The sequence below is a fragment of the Prunus mume genome, linkage group LG8, assembly GCF_029339155.1.
Source record: "Prunus mume cultivar Tortuosa linkage group LG8, ASM2933915v1, whole genome shotgun sequence".
In the NCBI taxonomy this organism is placed as follows: domain Eukaryota; kingdom Viridiplantae; phylum Streptophyta; class Magnoliopsida; order Rosales; family Rosaceae; genus Prunus; species Prunus mume.
Window position 1 is genome coordinate 4,410,593 of NC_142705.1, and position 21,359 is coordinate 4,431,951.

The window sequence follows — 21,359 nt, forward strand, 5'->3', positions numbered from 1 at the left end:
ACATAAAAACACAGAATTTTTTCAACAACTAATTTAAATAAATTTTGGTCAATGTTTTTGATCATTTCATCAACCAATGTGATATATATATATATACCAAAAAGGGGAGAGATGCATATTATAGATTCATTTTATGGCACAAATTGTTCTGTACATTTTGGTAACGAGCATCCTTGATCTGAACACACAATTTATCACTGAATTTACAAAAAAAGAAAAGATTTCTAGTAGCCTCTGTCCAAAAATTTTGATCTTCAACTCTGACAATTCAGTAGCTCCTGTTACCATTTTGATGTGTTTATTGAGGTTGATCCAAATTGCATTTCCATTCAGCACAAGTGCACAACTTGCTTTATATCTCAGTTCCCATACTGCAGGCCATTCTTGAATTCTTGCCTGCAGCAGAACATGAAGTGAATGCCTGCTTTTTTACATGGGAAATCTGAGATTGGATCGAACAAGTAACCCATCATCGTAAAAAAGTGTAACTTTGCAAGCATTCAATGGGATCCTTGCCATAACTTCAACATAAACCCGTGCTCACTCACGCTGCCCCCGGATGATCTCCTCAGTCTCTCCCAGAACTGCTTACTCCTTCCTGTTCCCAGAGGACCTGAACTGGAGTGCCTCCTAAAGGATTCAGAATCTTGCCTCCCCCTGCTCATTGATGTACTGAACAGCTTCAACGGCGATCCTTCCCTCTCTGTCTCAAGATCGGAATCATAGGTAAGTATGGAGTATTGGCTTTGGAAAGTATCTGGCAACTGTCCTGAGGCAGTGCTTGCTTCAGCAGCCACATCGATGGACAAATCGTCTCGACTAGAACTCCTTGAACCTATTTCTTTTGCCTCATCAAACTCATTGCACACCAGTTTTAAGGCCTGAACAACTTCACCCATGAAAGGACGATGTGATACCTCCGGTTGTACGCACATTGAAGCAATAGCTGCCACTTTAGCAATACTGTCAAATGGGACATCTCCTAGATTTGGATCTATCATTGCTTCCAATCCTTCTTTACTTGTGAGGAGTGGCCGGGCCCATGCAACTAGGTTTTCTTCACCAGGTGGCTGTGACATGTCCACTGGTTTTCTTCCAGTTAAGAGTTCAAGAAGGACAACACCGTAGCTATATACATCACTCTTGACAAGAAGATGCCCAGTCATTGCATATTCTGGAGCCACATACCTGAATATTATCATTAGGAATTTAAAGATGTCAGAAACTGCCAAAGGCACCACTGCGACATAATAGAGATGTTAAAAAAGTCTCCTCTAGGTCACAGGATATAGCATGCAATGGTGGTTAGTCAACAAAGGATGATCTAGGAACTGGAATACTTAATAGAGGCAAGAAAAAATTTCATACCCAAAAGTTCCCATGACCCTGGTTGATATGTGTCTATTTTCCTCATCCATGGCGGTTCGTGCCAAACCAAAGTCGGACACTTTTGGAGTAAAATCATCTTCCAACAAAATATTGCTGGCTTTGAAATCCCTGTGTATGACACGGGGACTGGAATCCTCATGTAGATATGCCAGACCCCGAGCAGCACCAAGTGCTATCTTCATGCGGTGTGCCCAATTAAGTGGAGCAGTGTCCTTGTCAATTCCTAAGATCAAGCAAAATTGACAGAAGCATAGCTATGTCAAAAAGAATCCTTCAACATTAAAAAAGTTCATTAAGAATGGAACAATTATGAACAGCATTCAATAAACTCAGAACTAAGCCTAAACAAACAGACAAATAAGCTACCATGCAAATGAGATTCCACACTGCCATTAGGAATGAGCTCATAAACCAAGGAACGGCTATGCTCTTCTGTGCATATGCCAATCAACTTGACCAAATTTCGATGATGAAGGCGACTAAGCATCTCAACTTCAGCCAAAAACTCCCGACCACCCTGCTGATCATCTCTTTTTAGAACTTTGACAGCAATCTTGGTCTCATCTTCAAGAACACCACTATAAACACGCCCAAAGCCACCTTCCCCAAGTATTCTTGAAGGGTCAAAATTGTCAGTGGCTCTCTCAATGTCACTTGCACTAAAAGTATTAGCAGATCCTGTATATGTTGCAATGCTAGATCCAAATGATAACGACACGGAACTGTGCCTACTTTCCATCATAGACCCAGCAGTACCTGTGAAATATATACATTATTTTCTATATTAGAAATGATAATGTAATCTAACCACTGGCCCATCTTAAAGATTAGAGTCTGCTTAAGGAACCTGCAAGGCCATACAGACTGACATGTGCACCTGACCTAATTTGATTAAATTTGCGGGATTCATATTACCTGATGGTTTGCCAACAGAAGGTAGCAAAGCCTGTGGAGTTGGTGTTGGTTCAGAAGCACGGTCTCCATGTTTGAACAGAAAAACCCAAGCAGCAGCAGAGCATAAAGCAACTGCTGCAAAGGTAGACAAAGCAATAATAGCAATTATCCCACCACTAAGCCCATTTTTATTCCTCCTCTTGTGCACATCAACCCCGAGGGGCTTTACCGTCCTTCCATTATTGTTGTTACCAGGATATGGTCCTTCATATATTACATCAACATCCGAAGATGGTGGAGATGGGGGTAAACCTATACATGTATAGTTTCATGTAAAGATAAATGTTATTGATAAAAATGCCTACAGTATGTATATGCATACGTATTGTATACTGTACCTGGATAGTGCACATATAGTACATCATAGTCACCAAAGTAGGATGCTTTTATAAAAACTTGTTTATGCCAAAATCTCTGGGAAGTCAAAAATGCTGTGGTGTTATCAAACTTTTCTCCCAGGGGAACCAAGTCAATGAGGGCTACTGTCTTCTCTGGTTGCTGGGTAGCTGCATTGGCTCCAATAATGCGAACCTGACTTTGCTGCATAAAAACCCCGACAGCAATTTCCTGGGCTAGCTCTGAAACCAAGGGGAAGAAGGTATACAGAGCAACACTAAGTCGCAGTCCAACTTGCAAAGGCAAGACACAGCCACAAGGTGACCCAGGAGGGGTATTTGTATAGGGATCTGTGCAAATAGTTGATGAACAATCTACAAAAAGGAAGAACCTCTGCATTACATTTTAGTTTGAACTTTCAAGAAGAATATCGTAGGACCAACAAAGAGAGGAGAGACACCAGTAAAAAGGTAAATAACTATTTTAGCTTAAATACCTTCATTGGGAGGTGGTGGTGGGAATGCTTGAACAAGTGGCAGGGGTTGCACTTTTGGGCTTTTTGCCGAAGACCCCGATGGAGAAAGCTTAGGGGGCACTTCAGATTATAAACATATAACTATCAGGTAAGCTATTTAGTAGACAATAAGATAAATGAGTAAGTTCAGCAATAAAACAGAGAACCAGAGGCAAGAGCATTTCTTACTTTTGGTATAGTGAGGTGCATCTTTTAGAGACGGAGAAGGAGCAGGGGAAACATGGCTTAATGACGGAGTGACAGGTAAATGAGATGGAGGAACTGAAGACCCTGACATGTAGAAACTGTGTCAGCATTGAAAAGTCAGGTTTAATGTTGGGACCAAACAAAACAAAAATTCAATGCTTTGGTACCTGGATTTAGGGGTGGAGAACCATAGTGTCTTTGCCTGCCTGTTTGAAACGATGCTGGTGAGATCACTGGACCTGTATAAAGTATTGAAATGATAATCTAATAATGAAAAAGAACATGACAAGCCACAGAATAGTATTTTTATCTATGTGATTCAGGCGCATGTAGTTCAGGTGAAACATTAAACCTGGCTGTTTTGAAGTGGAAGGAGAAACCAGATATGATGGTGTAAGAGCAGGACTGGTGACTTTGTTCCTCACATGATGATTCTTATACGTTGAAGGTGAAGATGCAGGAGAACTATGCCCCTTATCAAAAGGAGGTTCAGGGGATGAATCAGACGGTGCAGGAGCAAACTTATAATGTCTCACGGGTTTGCGGACAGCAGGAGCTACAGTAGAAACAGAACCTAGAGTTATAAACTTGACAACAGAAACTTTCAAGTAGCAACTAATATGAAACATATAGTTTTTTAATACCTTTAGCTGGGGTATGGCCCATGGGTATTGCTGGCTTGGGAGCTTCATATGATGGTGCAACAACTGGTATTCGACCCCTTTTCCAGTTAGTGCTGGAGGGAGGAGATGATACCACAGGTTTGTGAACGGAAGGAGCTACAGCAGAAAACATAACCAAGAATTAGAAGGTTGACAGCACTAACTCCCATATAGAAACCAATAGGAAATATGCAACATTTTTCTATACCTTTAGCTGGGGTATGGTCCATGGGTAGTGAAGGCTTGGGAGCTTCATATGGTGGTGCAACAGCTGGATTCCTTTTCCAGTTGATGCTGGGGGGAGTAGATGATGCAGGAGAGACTTCAGGATCTGCAACCTCATATTAGGGCCGGTCAATTATTACAATGGTTAGAATATAATTGTTGAAAAATTCAGCGGTATCGTAATTTAAGACCAAATAGAACACTGATTTTCTGTAATCTCATATTGGGGCCAGTGAATATACAAATTGTTAGTTATTCAAATGACAGGAATGATCAAACACACTCAGTGGCACGTTTTCACAAACAGCCAAATCACGAATAATGATATTGAAATTAAATTTGGATATGAAGTCCAAAGGTTCAAGGTTAACTGCTAAAAGGACAACAATTCAATGAAGGTATTAAACTGACTCAACTGGGTATCACAATGTGAATATTATAACCATAGTTTTCTACTATGCTCTTTCTGAAGTAGTACCAGGAAATGTGGACGGAGATTCTCCAGGTGTAACTGGGTGAATGGACGGCGAGTTTTGTGGTGATTTGCTTGTTGGTGAAGCAACTGGTACTGCATTTTCAGAGAAAAGAACAAATGGATCAATTTAACTAGTTCCTATAATATAAAGATTATATATGACATTTTTTCAAAAAAAAAAAAAAAGGAACAAGGCGTACCAGGTAATATAGGTGGTGCTATATTCGGTGTGCTCGGATGCATCACAGGTGGATTTGGTCCCAATGTCCTCGGCAATGACGAAACAGGTGCTGTATTTTTGCAAAAAAAAAAATGTAAAATACTGCTTATAACCAGTATCTGAGATCTAGTAATGTCATAACAAAATACTACATCTACCTGGAGCAAGTGGCTCTGGTATGGGAACCTTATTGTCTGGCGCATGTCTTTGATGAGGACTTAATGGTGATGTGTCTGGTGTACTTGAATGGATGGCTGGTGAAATTTGTGGTAATGTCCTCGAAGGTGTTGCAATGGGTACTGTATAATACGATACAACAAATATTTGGTTGGAACCAATTCAACATAAATTCATCATAGAAATAGCCCTGGTGGTTTATCTACCTGGAGCAACTGGCACTGAGATTGGACTCTTATTGACTGGTGCCTTTGTTTGAGGAGTAGGTGGCACAGATGGTACATGACCTTCGACACTCAGTGGTGGAGAAGCATTATTTGGTGGCACAGGCGGTACATGACCTTCAACACTTAGTGGTGGAGGCGCATTATTTGGTGGCACAGGTGGTACATGACCTTCAACACTTGGTGGTGGAGGAGCATTATTTGGTGGCACAGACGGGACATGACCTTCAACACTTAGTGGTGGAGGAGCATTATTTGGTGGCACAGGCGGGACATGACCTTCAACACTTGGTGGTGGAGGAGCATTATTTGGTGCCACAGGCGGGACATGACCTTCAACACTTGGTGATGGAGGAGCATTATTTGGTGGCACAGGCGGTACATGACCTTCAACACTTCGCGGAGGAGGAGCATTATTTGGTAGCATAGACGGGACATGACCTTCAACACTTAGTGGTGGTGAAGCATTATTTGGTGGCACAGGCGGGACATGACCTTCAACACTTGGTGATGGAGGAGCATTATTTGGTGGCACAGGCGGTACATGACCTTCAACACTTGGTGATGGAGGAGCATTATTTGGTGGCACAGACAGGACATGACCTTCAACACTTAGTGGTGGAGGAGCATTATTTGGTGGCACAAGCGGTATATGACCTTCAACACTTGGTGGTGGAGGAGCATTATTTGGTGGCACAGACGGTACATGACCTTCAACGCTTAGTGGTGGACGAGCTGCATCATCTGGTGGCAGCACTTCGGGAATACTTGGTGACAAGGATGGTACTTGTCCCTTGATCTTTTGGGGCACTGGGGCAGACATAAGAGGTGGCATCGCAGGCGGAGGGTGCAAATCTGACCCTAGATTGTCAAGTTAGGAGCTTAAGCAGATGTCTAAACTTCTAAATCTACAACAGCAGAGTTATGGGACTTACTATTTGGCTGTAATGCGGGGATTGGTACATTGCTTGTGAATGACTTTCTGTGAGAGAGAGGAGCAGGTGTTGTTTCAATAGGAGGATTCACAGAGAGAGGTTCTGGCGATGGTGATAGATTTAACCCTGAGAGAAGGTGAAGGCCGGTGCTTATAAGAAGAAAATTAAAGCAAGCTATGAAAATGTGATATCTTAAATCCCTTTTATATTACCATTCTTGTTATGGAACAATATATACTTTATAGTTACGAGGCATTTCATCAGATGAAACCTCAATGGTAAGGCATTTCCCAGATCAAGATGAAACCCGAACTAAAATAGAAGTTGCTAAATGACCGTGCTTCTTGGGACATTGTAATTTCGAAAACAAAATATTACAATTCCAGGCCATCAGTACACTAGATGGCCCACTAGCTGTGAGCTCTGGTCTAAAATTATACTCGGGCAGAATTTGAAAACAATTCAATAAGATGAGAACATGTTCAGATTGGTCTAAAATTATACTCAGGCAGAATTTGAAAACAATTCAATAAGATGAGAACATGTTCAGATCGAAGAAGATGCCGAAGTTCGAATCATTTGATCTCTTTTCTAATATACTTCATATATCTATCAGAACAGAACATATATGTGAATACAGCATTTGATCACACTCGTGTGCACCACATTATTGGGCTTATAAACAACAATAGCGACATGAAAATTCAGAAACCCAGATCAATAACAATGCTGCTAAAGCACAAAAGCTTTAAAATCCATATGAAAGTTAACAACTTAATCCAACAGTTCTAATAATGCTTATATGACTAAGATTTGTAAAGGTTAAAATTTACCTGCAGATCCTTGGAGAGCTAAAGCAAAGCCAATGACACAGAGATTAATCAGCTGGAAAATGGCTGGCATCACCACCCCCATCCCATAAACAGTTCTAATTATTTTACTCTCTACCCCAGCCTCCTCAACGGTGAAGAAGAGATTAGAGACCAATAAAATAATAATAAAATGAATAAATTAATCTCTATACTATGAGTTGTAACTTGAAGCAAGATGTAAAGGGAGATTAAATTAAACAAGTCTCACAAGTAGTGAGAGCAAAGCAATGAGAAGGCAGCTTATGGAAAGACCCAGAATTGGGTTTGGTGAAAATAGCTGAGGGAACTAATCCTCTAGCTTTCTGGGAACTAAAGCTCTGAAATTTGCAGAGCTTTGGGGTGTCCATGAAAGACAGAACCTTTCCAGCAGACATGAGTAACAAAACACAACTGGAAATTATGAAGTGAACCAGAAAAACAAATTTTTATTTTAATATACACCCAACAAACTTGCAGTGCTAAAGTAACAAACTTTGCAAGAAGAGAGATGCACTCGAGTGGGGTAGAGAGAGAGAGAGAGGCTGGCAGAGATTCTTGGCAAATATTTAATAATAGTGGGAAGGCCAAATTGATGTTTAATGGGGAATGAACCAAAGTACAAAATTTTCATTTGGGGTTGAAATTCTTGAGTTTTTGTTTTTAATGGTTTTTACTTGACTCTCATTTTCTTCTTGGTTAGCGTTTGTTATTGTAAAGATTAAGCCTTTTGGATGTGGTGTGTCAAAATCAGGGTTTGACACATCACCCTCCCTCCATGATCTGGATAATTCAACCTTTTTTAATACAAGCTTTATATATTAAATACTCTTGTATTATATTCTACTACTGTATGGTTTGGCAATCAGCATCCGCATAAGATAGAAAGTAATTTTCTTTTTGGTTGAGAGATTTGATGGATTGAAGTAGAAGCCTTTCTTCTTCATCTTTTTCTTTGGGTGGGCTAGAAAGTAAAAGGAAACAAAGATGGCCAAGCAGTTTTGTTAGTTGCATATAATTATCCAGACTTTGGACCCATAATACATCTTTTAGCAATTTTAGATTTCAGATTTTGAAAATGAAAAACTTAAAGAAAGAAACGACCTTTTTTTTTTCCTGCTGAATTTTATATCTTACAACGATTGGCCAATCCATTCCTGACATATGCTGCAATTATGAATGAGAAGCCATCTCTTCCCTCTCAAAAGGGTTGAGATGAGTGTCCATTTATGGGGTCCATACTCTTAATGCAGACCCCCCAAACTACCTTGTAGACTTCAGAGGAAGATGATGATTCTAACATTATGTCTCTTCTTAAATGGCTGACTCAATTACTTTGTTAAAAAAAAGTAATCTTAAGCTACCCAACTAACATAACTTACGTTTACAATAATTTTAATTCTGGTGGTGAAATTAGAAAAAGACAATGAGCCACATACTAAACACGTTGCTATGAATGGAGCCCACCCTGGTGGTGGTGGTGGTTCACTTTGTCCAAAGCTGTTGCAGATTATGGCTCGTGGGTTCCCTACCTATCAAACTCTGTGGACTATGGTGGTTGGGTTGTGTTTGGGTTGTGCGGTGCAATCCCATGACGAATTTTGACAGTGACAGTGGTGATGATGATTATGATGATAGTGTATTTGTGATGATGCACACTTTTTAGAAAATATGCATCTAAACAAGTCGACAGCCAATCTAAGCACACGCATGTTTAGGCTTCAACATGTAACAATAATTTATAACTCATTTTAATGGCCTACAAAGTAGTTTTTCATCCGCATAAAAATCAAGTGTAGTTTTTCCTCAATATCAAATCAGATAATAGTCCAAAATAACATGTGATAATATCTCAGTCAGTGAGTCTCTGACTCATGCAGAAATTTGAATGGATAAACTATTACGATTAATTTGGACGGTGGTCAGAAAATGGAAAAGGTCTAAAAGTAGGCACACCTTGCCTAAACTGTTGGACGCACAAATTCAGTTGCTAAAATATACTTCAACTTCAACTTGTACTATTGGGTTGAATGTGTTTTTTTTTTCCTTTTCTGTTGATATAAAGCGATATTAGAGGAGAAAAAATCGAACATACGTAGGATATAAGAATAAATGCTTTTAATCACTGAGTTATAAGTCTTTTAACTTGAAAACTATTGACTTTCGTGATCAAGTATAAGTCCATCTCCACAGATTTATCAGAAAACGAACAATTTGTGGAAATCATTACCGTTTTTGAATGCGTCAACCATGGCTTTTAATCAGACAAGTAAAATATTATGAGCTTATGGGATGTAGACAAAGGCTCTGAACTCCCACCCCACATGATGGATGATAATGACAGCGGGTTTTGTTTTTGTTGGGATCTCTCTTGCTTTATCACTTCACGGACTAGAACACGTCTGAAACTATGAGCCCCACATGGCATCATCAAAAACTCAAAATTGGGTTTCATTATATCGCAATGATTTCTCTTCTCATGTAGAGGTGCAAAGCAACTGCCCTTGTGATCCAATAGTTTTCTTGTTTCTCACTCCATCTGTGTTCGAGTGATGGCCTGTTATATTTTTCACGACCTAAAAGAAAAGGCAACGTCACTGTTTCACCATAAAGTTTTCTTTGTATATCCATCAACACAGAGGCTTCTAGGTGAAGCTGTTTTCTTTTTCTTTTCCTTTTTTTCCCAACGAAGATTTACAAGCAAGAAATTTGAGGAGGGGAACTCCAACACAGAATCTTACAATTCAGTTTCACTTATACCATAAGAAGATTGGCACTTTGGGACCATCCCAGTATAGCTTATTCTTTAGTTTTAGTTAATGGGGGCATTTGATTTCTTTGTTTCTTTGGCAGGCTGCATCTTTGATAAGGCTGAAAAGCATTATTCTTGCAATGAATATTCCTTGCCCACTCTGGTAGGCAGACTCCTAAGTCCTACCTAACCAAAGTCTCTCAACAAGCTCTCTAATGGCAAACAGAGATTGTTATAATTTTCTGGCCCCTGAGAGCGTGACACTTGCACCTACTATCAGAGGCTAGGACCACAATAGAGCTGACTTTTTTGGTCATTTCAGAAGTTTCTGGTTATCAGGATTAGATTTCTAAGTAAAAAAATCATTAAAATGAAAAGAAGCATAATCAATTATTAGATGCCTAATTTTATTCTTGATCGCATTCCGGAAGATGTTGGCCATAGCTTTCTCAGCTTTGCATCATTCATTCCACATGCAATCAACCAAAAAGGAAGAAAGAAATGCCTCTTGGCTTCAAGCTTCAAAATGGAATTCAATTATTGAGTCTCAACTGCCACAAAACTGAAAAGAGCTTATAGTTAAAAGCATTATATAATATGCTTGACATCGAAGCCGTGTGACAGAGTGAAGATAGTAGAAAATTACAAGGCCGGATGTAGATACATAACAGACATCTCAATTCCAAATGCGAAAAATATTATACGATATGAGAGAACATAGAAAAGAAAATAGGCATCAATCAGCACTTGGGTTAAACTTACTGGACTCGTTCTCATCTTTGGACACTCTGCGAAAGTTGAAATAGCCAATAAGTATTCAGTTGGTGCACTAAGGCCACCTCTTGATCTCACGAGAATGAACCGTCGACAAGTTGTTCAGGAAGCATTAGAGAACATCTGGGATTAGTTGTCAAAATTGAGCAACCTTGAAGTGACGAAACAATGACATACATTGAGCAATCTTGTCTTTGGTTCTCAAAATTGGTAAGAATATGGATGCTGAGGACTACGGAGGTTGGTGGACGTCACCAGTAGACAAAGAAATTGCAAAGGACATTCAAGATATCACATCACGCCACAAATTTATGACTCTCAGTCCTAGTTCCTTTTGAGAGAAATTACTTATTTGGATCAAATTCTTCAAATCCACTCTTGAAATCTCCCGCCATCTTGGCTTCCTCTTCTTTGCTATCTGTACAATTCCTCCAATCAGCCCTGTCAGCCTTGTTCAACAAACCTGCTATAACCTACAGAACATTTCATTTGCCATTGGATTTCAACCTTCTGAATGTCAGGAAAGGAATTGTCAGATTACAAATTACCAGTAGAATTTATGATCTTACCTCGCGTCCAAATTGGGGTAGGAATCTCTCATTCTCCTCAATTGAATGAGATAGGATTGTACCATCAGGGAGCTGAACATAGAAGAAACTGAAATTTCTGTCGAATTGCGTCCTTAACATTTTCCTCCCATCAGAATTGTTACCAGCTGCAACGAAGAGAAGCATCAATTAAAGATGCAGTACAGGCCAAAAAGAACAAAATTTAAAGATGTAGTAGAAGCTAAGAAAAATCAGAAGTTTCACATGAACACAAAGCATAATCAAAGATCCTAGACAATGCATGCAACAAATTTGCACTATTATTTTACATTTCATAGTCTCAAACTTGAATCTCAACTTTTCTGCAGCTAAGTTAAATATATTTTGAACAGCAGCTGATTTGGCTGATGGAACAGGAACGGCCTATACAAAAGAACAAGTGGGGTAAGTAATTCATCCATGAAACTTCATATATAAACATTTGCAACACAGATCCTTACCTGAAGATTAGCATGAGTTGTACGTTTCGAAGCCCACTCAAAGAAAACAACGTCCTTCCCTTGTTTTTTATAATACTGCTTTAGAGCATCCTGGAATTTACCAAGCTCAATTTCGCATTCTGCGGGTAAAGAAAGGGTGTTGGGTGAATGGCCTATAGGAATTAGCAATACGTGGTCTTCAACAAGCGGACCTTTAGCAAGGGCACAATAGTAATGCTCCCCTATGCTGATAATTAGATGTGATTCTACTTTGGGGCTTGACAAACAAAACCAGCACTCTGTTGACCTGCATGTGAGATCAAACTCAATGTTACAACAAAAACAAATAACATCTTGAACCTCATTGGCCTGCTCAATAAGCATCAAAAAGGTGTTATTCAGAGTCGGACCTGTTACTGTTGGCATTTCCAGATCCACGTCTCTGGTGAGAATTGCTCTCACCTTCAGCCTGTAAGCTGTGCTTAAATTTGCAATCTGGACCCCTTTCACATTTTCCTTTGTTCATAAAATCGAAACAAACACCCCTCAAAGATTGTTCTCTTGCATCTACATCATGCTGAAAGTTGCAATTTTCCCCTCGAGGACAAGAGCCAGAGGATACAAACTTAAAACACAGCCTATTACCATCCCCAGCTCCATGTTTCTGCCTTTTTTGGTTGACATCATATCTCCAGTACTGTGAATCAGAAATGCTATCGCTAGACCTCTTTCCAGCTTCTGTTGCATGATCTGTTTTCTCCCCATATGTGTATGGAGATAAGGTAGTGGTTGGTGACTTTGTACTAATCTCAACAGTAGACATTGTAGATGCTGGAGTAGGAGAAATTGCATGAATAAATTTCTGAGGAGCAAAGACAAATACAAAGGGTTATCAAAGTTATATTTAAGGGCATAAAATGAAGATGTAATATCAAGCAGCTGAAGGATATTGTCCAACACACAAGAGAACAGCATGCGTATCAATTCATCCCAAGACCAAATAATAAGTAAAATAAAAATGTTAACATAGAATTGATGAATATAATTTGAAATTATGCTGAGATAACTAGCCTGCTTATCTTTGTTTCCAACCGGAGCAAGGCCCAAGAAGCGGGTCACATGCACAGCATCAACATTGGAGTAAGGTTCACGTGCATAGTACACGCCTTTCGTACCTGCAATATGATAGCTACCACAGAAGATGAACTTTGATCAGAATCATAGAGTTGTTGCTACTGTTCTCTGAAAATACAAAACTTATTATGTTTGCTACTATATGCCATTGAGGAGAGTATTAAAAATGACATGACATGCAATAACATCCAAAATTTTGTACCGCGGTTTGATCTCGGCTACTAACTCTGCCACAGTAGAGTCACTGCCAAAAGGCTCAGAGGCTCCAGGAGGAACATCGGATGCAGCTGCCCTATTAGTGATCCCGCTTGGCCATTTGTTAGTAATAATCAGTCAAAGAAATCACACAAATGGTCCGAAAACTGAAAAATGCAGCAAGAAAGAGCATGTAACGGATACCAAATGAGCTTCTTTCTCATTCTAAAGTAACACATAAGTAATTTATAACAAAACAAGGATATGTTAGAAACAAGTCAATAATTCCAGGCTCCTCAGCAACCGCTCGCAACACATCAACATCATTCTGGCTATACGTCCCAAACTGTTGACCATCCGAACATTGGAGACCAGATAAATACGCCACAGATAACCCTAAAAATGAGTGCCAGTAATTAGCTATAAACAGAAATGAAACTATCAGCACATATCCTAAAATAAAGCAAACTCCCATAAGCTATTACAACCCTTACACATTCCTCTATTATTCCCACACCCAATGACTCTAATCCCAAAGCCGTATATTAACACTGGCCTTTAATCAGACTTAAGTGTGACCCAAGTAATTCCTAGTTAAGCTGAGCAACAACTAATCCGATCTTAAGCAAAATATAGCAAACGTAAGCTAATGGAAAACGTACTCAGCTAAGCTTAATACAACTGATCATCAAACTTAGAGTAAGCTGCTGAATTCTATTTAAGCACAATTTTCAAACCAAAATTTTCATCTCCAGTTCCCTCCATTTTTGCATGCCCAAAAAAACAAAGTTATCTCCTTTATTTTTCCCAGTACCAAGCAGAGACTTAAGATGATACCATGGAGCTTAAATTTGCCACTGCCTTTCAACCAGTAGAGATTGTTGCATATCTTCAAGCCGTCCAATTTGAAGCCTTGGTTCCCGGAATCTTTCGCTGCGGCCAAGAGTACCTTAGTGGCGGCAACGCCATAGTCTCCGATGAAGTAGGTTGGTAGAGGAATTTGTGCCCGGCCTTCAATGTAGTCATTGAACTCGTCGAGCTGGTCCGCCGAGTCGGGGAAGAACTGGCCCACGCAGAACAAAGCGTCGAACGGACCCGCCGATTTGTTGACCTAGAACAAGTTAACTCAGTAAGAATCAGAAATCGAAAATTAATTGAGCTAAAAAAAGATACAGAGGTAGAGATAGAGATATATATATACCGAAGCGACTCGTTTAAAGAGCTGCTTGAGGTGGCCCAAAACGTCGCCGCAGAGTAAAATTTTCGGAGGAGCCATGGGAAGGAGTGAGACTGAAAGAGGCGGGGTCTGGAGGTTGAAGACGGAAGATGGATGGCGAGTTAATGGGCCTGAGGTACTGGGCGCGCTTAAGCTTCTGCTATTTTGGGCTTTGGAGGGCAGTTGCTTTGTGGCCCAATTTTAGGCCTTGTAAAAATCATTTGGAACTTTTTTGTTTATTTATTTATTTTATATAAAATTTTAAGTGTATTCTGAAAATAAAAAGTGGCAACATTTCACTAATGGCCCCTGCAGTTATCTGAACTTTCATTTTTGTCCTTGTACTTTTTATTTTTTAGTCTCATCTTCTGTTTCCACTTCAATCTCATCCGACGATGAAGTTGATTTTTCATCCATTTTTGTGCAAATATTCTAATGTCAATTTTTTTTTCTTCATGTTATTTAAGAAAATTCTTTGGGAATTGTTAATCTTTGATTTTACTCATAGGTGGAGTGATTGGACTTTTGCATCTTTCTTAGGGTTTGATCTTGAAATTTCAAGAATTGAAAGTACTCTTGAATCTTTCTTGGGTTCTTCTTTGTGACTAAACCCACAAGTCATTTGAATCGATCTGAATTTTTCAACAGAATAATCCAACTTAGCCAAAGAGTAATGATTTATGCTTGTACATTTCTGACTGCTTCAATATTATAACCAAAAAATTCATTGAAGAATACTTTTCCAAGGAATATAATTACCAAGAGTTTCCAAATTTTCATCATGAGTGGCTCTCAAGTTTCTCTGGGAAATTTGTATTTTATTAAATTTTCATCTAAATTCTTTTGAAAAACTGGGTGATAAAATGGAAAATGTGTTCATCACTGATTGAAAATTAGCCTAAAGATAATGTGGTCTAGTCTAATTTAAGCAAATGATACTGTGTCACATTGTTATTGACTTATATATCAATTAGAGCACATGCTGGTCAAGTGTGAATGCAGAAAAAATAGAACAATTTAAGTTAGGAACAAAAAAAAACCCTTAAAGTACAAGGTGTGGTGTGATTGGCAAACTACCGCTTCCAGCTGGCGAGTTACTTAGTATCTTAATGGTAGAGGTTTGAAACCATTGAAAGCACTTTGTGATCAGGGGCAAGTCGAACTCCAAGCGGGGATTAATTTCACCCTTCGAATGTGGGGACACCTCGTGGTATTTACCAAAAAAAAAAAAAAAAACCCTTAAATATATGTTGATTGCATACGGGATCACATTGACTGCTGACCCAAGTCTTGGTCTTCGTTCCACATATTTAATAATTCAATAATATTTAGGGCCAGTTTGGTATTGTATATCTTTCATATTTGCTGCATGAAAAATCAGCTGTAAAGTAAAGTAGTTTGGCGTTTGGTAAATTATTTGTTAGTACAAAAATTAGTTTCACTTTTTATCTTTATACAATTCTTTTGGTAAAATAAAAAGCACTTTCACTTTTGATCTTTATACAATTCTTTTGGTCGCTTAGACAATTTCCACTTCCATCTTGGTGCAACAAAGACATCTATAAAGAGATAAGCACAATCATATCAATGCTATGCTGTGTAATTGTGACTAACTTACAAACCAACTAATTACCTATGTCAATTAGCCTCAACAGAGCAATTCATTCTACATTATACATTTCCAAGGCTAATATAAAAATCCCACATCTAGACAAATTTCTGCCAGTTTCTGAAATGATTCACCTAATATAACTAGTTGCAGATGCAGGCTAGAGTCTCAAAGAGACATTGACTACTTGAGAGAGAGAGAGAGAGAGAGAGAGCGAGTCTGAGAGAGATGAGTATTAACATTTGGATAAACAAACAAAATTCTCCTGAGCACTTTTCTGGATACAGAAAGCATATATTGCTAGCAGCTGCCTAGCTCTCTGCAAATTTGTTCAATTTTTATCTGCTGATCACATGCTTCTTCTTTTTTCTTTTTTCTTTTTTTTTAATAAATTTTTTTATTTAAATTTCTGCATAAATGTGACTCTTAAAATTTCTGAAATATTGTCTGTTTTAGACTATAAGGTAAGAAGAAGGCACATGGTTTATGTACATTAATGTTATACCAACCACACATGTACTTTTTTTTTTTTTTTTTTGTCTTCTTACATAAGAGAAAAATGTATTTGAACATGAAATCTCATATACAACCGCTTGAGTTGCAAGTCCCATGTACCCCACAAAATGTAATTAAAACACTAGAAGGTGATGCAACTCTACAAACGTCATCTTTTCTCTTTTTATCTTTCTTTCGGGTGGGTGAAATAAATTCTTAACTAAATTTTCCACAGAAACACTCATCTTTCTTCCCCAACCATCTTCCTTTCTCTCATTGGAGGTATTTTGGTTGAATGGAACAATCAACCCAATTATTATCAATATTTGCTTACCCCTATCATTGACAAGAGATGAAAACCTACCCAACAATCAACAAAATAGAAATCTCTATCGTTGCTTCACAAACTTATCTTTTGTACTTCAACCCATCACCAATCGGATAATAGAATCAATATTTCGCCCTGTTTTTTTCCCGCAATAACAAAATCCAATCTTTGTGTCATGTTCTTCTGAAAAATTAGGTGATAAAATGGAAAATACGTTCACACTTTCATCATTGAAAATGAGTCTAAAGATAATGTGGGCCCGTCTAATTTAAGCAGCCGATACTGTCACATGGTTATTGACTCATATATATCAATCAGTGCACATGTTGGTTAAGTGTGAATGTAAAAAAACATAGAACAATATAAGTTAGAAAAAAAAACCCCCTTAAATATATGTTGACTGCATGCACGATCACGTTGACTGCAGACTCAGGTCTTGGTCTTGGTCTTCTTTCTACTTATTTAATGTTCAATAATATTTAATCGTTGATTAAAATAATTTACTGGGTCTATACTTTGTAAAAGTCGATGGAATGACATGATGGACTCTTTCCTTTTTCTTTCTTTAGACACACAGCGTTCCTCGACCTTTCATTACAAGACCATAAGTCACCTTTTGAAAATATTGAATTTAAAGTAGTCTTTTTTTTTAAAAGGTGTCTAATCTGCATAAATGTGACTTAAAATTTCTGAAAATATTGTCTGCTTTGGACTATCAGATAAGAAGAAGCACATGGTTTCTGTACATTAATGTTACACCAACCACAAAAGGTACTATCTTTATATATTTTTTGACATAAGAGAAAAGGGCATTCGAAACGAATCTCATACACAATCATTTGAGTTGCAACTCTCATGCACCCCACAAAATGTAATTAAAACACTGTAAGGTGATGCAACTTGTTCTACATACTATACGAATGTCATCTTTTTCTTTTTGTCTTTCTTTCGGGTGGGAGAAATAAATTCAGAACTTAAATTTCTCCAAAACTAGATGGATTATAATGACCATTTGCCCATAATAGTAATTAGTTAACTCTTCCTATCCTAAGCTACAAAGATGCGCTGTCCATGCATGCGATTATAGGTAAACCTAGTTAGTATCCTTGCTGTCAATGATAAACAAACAGTTGTATAAATTGTCCATATTGCTTAAATCTTTGTTTTCTAAATTGCAAAAGTCTTCAGCGCCATAATCGATTGCATCTTGATGTTGACCTTTATCTGGAGGCCACATGTGTAATTCATGATCTAAGTCAAAGTTAGGTTGGAGAGATGTCCTTCAATTATATATTAGTTCGTTATCACACTGCTGATCACTTTACTTCATTTTAATGGTAATAGCACGCATATTCATTTGAGGTAATAACTCAAGACGATGAATTACTCTTTACGTTATCATAAGTAACAACAAATGCTACCCTATTCATCTTAATTATCACTCATGTTGAGTTTTCATGGCGGGATATATGATATTAGCACTAAACATCACCTCCGGATATGTCATATTTTGTCTAATACGAGCTATATATGTTCAGAAAATAGTAGAAAAGTTGTCAACATGATCGAGTTGATTTAGGACATGTTCAGAACAAGTGGGAAACTTGCTGCAATTACTATTCATATAAAACATGTCCTAAATCAGCTCAACCAAAATTAGGAAAGTTACCAATAATCACTGATAAAAAAATGCGAGTTATTTATTATAATTTGAATTAAAGTAGTGTATGCAAATCAACTGACAATGAAAAGGAAGAAAACGAGAGAGTGTTGAAGAGTATGGAAAACAACAAGGTGAATCTGACATATACATATAAACTCATACATATTTGATAGAATTAAAATAATATCGCCTAAAAACATAGTCTTCCCAACATGAACTTGTCATTCACCAGCGAATTTAAGATGATATAATAAGGGGATACAATCCAATCCCCTCTTCCTAAAGATTTATTAATATAGTTTTATTGGGCTGATAAGTTATAATTTATGCATCAACCTACTGTGAAAAATAATAAAAGGAGGGGCCCTCCTCCACCCCGACATTGTTTCCTTCGAAATTCACTACCAAACAAAAACGTCACCTCTCACCTTTATATAAATGTCTCCACTTCATCCGAGCAACAACACAACACACGCAGAAAAAAAACACACAAAACCCATCTCTCTCTCTCTCTCGCTTCTTCTCTTTCTCTCTGAAACTCACAAGATTAAAGTGAAACGCCAGAGAGAGACACCATGGCAGACCCAGCAACGTCCTCGTTTTTGTCCATCATGATCAGCTGGTTCACGCCCACCTCTCTATTCCTCTTCGTCAACCTCGTGATCGGTACCATCGTTCTCTCCTCTCGCTTTGGGACCCACAAAAACCCTGAACAGCAGCATCAAGATCAGCTCACTCCTCACAGCTCGCACCAGCTCGTCCGTACGCCTTCGCTCTTGGACCGGGTCAGGTCCTTCGACTTCTCACACTTCAAGTTCGAACAACCCAACCCGGAACCCGAACACGTGGCACCAGAGCATGTAAACCCAGCCGGGTTAACTCGGACTCCCTCGCTCTTGGAACGGCTCGGGTCGATGGATTTCTCCACTCTGTTGAGATCGGAAAAGCCTGACACAGAAACTAGACATCTTGACCCGAATGAGTCCGAGCACGAGACCCATGATCCGAACCCGAGGAGAGAGAATTTGGTTCATCGGAGCAAGTCGGAGTCGAGTGGTGGAGCTCCGGCGCACCATCACGAGCAGATAAGAAAGTCTGTTAGCGAGAAATCGCCGCTGGGAAGGGTTGAAGGAAACGACGACGTAGGGGACGACAGAAGGCCGAGGGTGGAGAAAACGAGGTCGTTTGGGGGCGACGAAGGGGTTGACGCGAAAGCTGATGATTTTATCAACAGGTTTAAGCAGCAGCTCAGGCTGCAAAGGCTGGACTCTCTCTTGCGTTACAAAGAAATGCTTCAAAGAAAATAAAAAAACAACAAATAATTGTAGTAGGTATTTTCTTCTTCTTAAATTTTAATTTTCGGGGGTTTTTTTTTTTTTTTTCCTCAAGGTGGGTTTCGTTGGCTGTGATGTGAGATTGTAAGTGTCACCACCTTTTTCATTTTTCTGAATATTAGTATTTTCCTGGAACCGAGGCCTTTCATGGTGTTCAAATTCAAAGGGTCACAAGGCAGCTGAGAAAACTCAAATCTCAGACCAGTTCGTCAACAAAATTAAATATTAATAAAAGAGTTGAGAGTAGGTACGTTTTATAACCCCATCCCATCTTCAGTTCCTACGAGTTATATATGAGCTCTCTGCCAAATTAATATGTTTGATTACTTACTGCATGCTTGGCTTTATTTTGATAATGAAAGACCATTAAATAAATTGCTTTTTAATTAAATCTTTCCTGATGGATAACTTAAAATTTTCAACAACAAAAAATCATTCATCAAAATATTAATAAATACGGTATGGATATCACTCTTTATTTAGTAGTAATTCTCTAATGCCCATTGTGCTATACAAATTAGTTACGTTGACTATTATATATAAAGAGGTGCTTACGCGGTATTAATTATTCCATTAAAAAAAAAGATAACATGACACACGTGGAGCACATTTTATTTAAGTATAATAAAATATTATTCATATTTAAAATTGAATTTAAAAAGAAGGAAAAAAAACAAGACTGACAAAAGCGAATTTGGATGGAATGGCAAATAGCACCACTCTTTGTCTATATAAATTTACTCCACAGCAAATTTGGATATTAAACTGACAAGAAAACCCAAACAGAAACGGGCAAAAATTTGGATCCTTACCAAAAAACAAAAGACAAGAATGTGACATTCAATGACGAGTTAACCTCGACTTTCTTTTCAGTATTTTCATGTTTAGACAGCGCTGTTCTGCTAGCATCTGAAGATGCACAGGACCAAACCAAACTAGGTCTTACGACAATTCGATATTTTGCGCTTTCATTTATTATAAATTTGACTTACATCCTCCAAATTGATATAGATGGTTTGATGAGTCCATGCTTTATTTTAGTTAGAAAGAAGTTACATATATATATATATATACACACACGCACAAAGAAAGAAAGAAATAAAGTCCACAAAGCAATATAAATAGCAATTGAAACAATCTTATTATTATTTTAAATTAAAATTATTACATATGCAAGACATAATTTGTCATTTATTTTTTTGGAGCAAGACATTCATGCCGCATGCAGCTAGGCAACAATTCCCAATCCCTTAATTAATATGATTATTTTTGGAGCAGCTCTCATAACATGAATCCACGAAGCCTTTCACATAGAGCTTATCTACAATACATGCAAATAAAAACAAAATACAAAGAATATCAATGACCAAAATATAATTCAAAACAAACATGAGAGAGAGAGAGAGAGAGAGAGAGAGAGAGAGAGAGAGAGAGAGAGATCAATAATCCCATATGGAAATATGCATATTACCAGAATTGGAAGTGCCTGTGGTAGCAATGGAGTTGGCACAACTTTGTGTACAATCATACACAACATTCGAAAGTCTATGTTTGCATCTGATCATGCACGTGCCAAGGCATATTGGGTTCATTAGGCACTTTGTCGCACATTTAAAACCACAAGAAATAATATGGCCATTTGGAACCACTTGATTTCCATTGGAAG

At 38.2% G+C, this 21,359-nt stretch overlaps 3 protein-coding genes across 4 annotated transcripts; 1 reads left to right on the forward strand and 2 right to left on the reverse strand.

The window, feature by feature from the left end:
- Positions 1–92: 92 nt before the first annotated feature.
- LOC103340685 (Protein kinase superfamily protein) lies at positions 93–7,755 on the reverse strand. 2 transcript variants are annotated; one of them, XM_008244123.3, is made up of 17 exons: positions 7,152–7,755; positions 6,319–6,444; positions 5,366–6,244; positions 5,141–5,281; positions 4,963–5,052; positions 4,766–4,855; positions 4,271–4,393; positions 4,045–4,179; positions 3,753–3,956; positions 3,568–3,639; positions 3,383–3,484; positions 3,176–3,274; positions 2,682–3,053; positions 2,305–2,595; positions 1,756–2,145; positions 1,369–1,612; positions 93–1,188 (listed from the first exon to the last, which is right to left on the reverse strand). In XM_008244123.3, exons 1-17 carry the CDS (start codon positions 7,231–7,233, stop codon positions 501–503), a joined length of 4,128 nt encoding a protein of 1,375 aa, XP_008242345.2. In that variant the 5' UTR covers positions 7,234–7,755; the 3' UTR covers positions 93–500. The 2 variants fall into 2 exon arrangements, with proteins under 2 accessions (XP_008242345.2, XP_016651723.2); XM_016796237.2 differs by having other exon boundaries at positions 5,366–6,238; positions 7,152–7,371.
- A 2,657-nt stretch (positions 7,756–10,412) lies between these two features.
- On the reverse strand, positions 10,413–14,406 carry LOC103340686 (CwfJ-like family protein / zinc finger (CCCH-type) family protein). The gene is made up of 10 exons (XM_008244126.3): positions 14,250–14,406; positions 13,886–14,159; positions 13,315–13,444; positions 13,056–13,175; positions 12,791–12,908; positions 12,130–12,581; positions 11,741–12,026; positions 11,570–11,663; positions 11,262–11,407; positions 10,413–11,165 (listed from the first exon to the last, which is right to left on the reverse strand). The coding sequence occupies exons 1-10, from the start codon at positions 14,322–14,324 to the stop codon at positions 11,037–11,039; spliced, it is 1,824 nt and encodes a 607-aa protein (XP_008242348.2). The 5' UTR covers positions 14,325–14,406; the 3' UTR covers positions 10,413–11,036.
- Positions 14,407–18,829: 4,423 nt separating this feature from the next.
- LOC103340687 (cotton fiber protein) lies at positions 18,830–19,953 on the forward strand. Its single transcript, XM_008244127.2, has one exon. The coding sequence runs from the start codon at positions 18,935–18,937 to the stop codon at positions 19,664–19,666; it is 732 nt and encodes a 243-aa protein (XP_008242349.1). The 5' UTR covers positions 18,830–18,934; the 3' UTR covers positions 19,667–19,953.
- Positions 19,954–21,359: the final 1,406 nt, after the last annotated feature.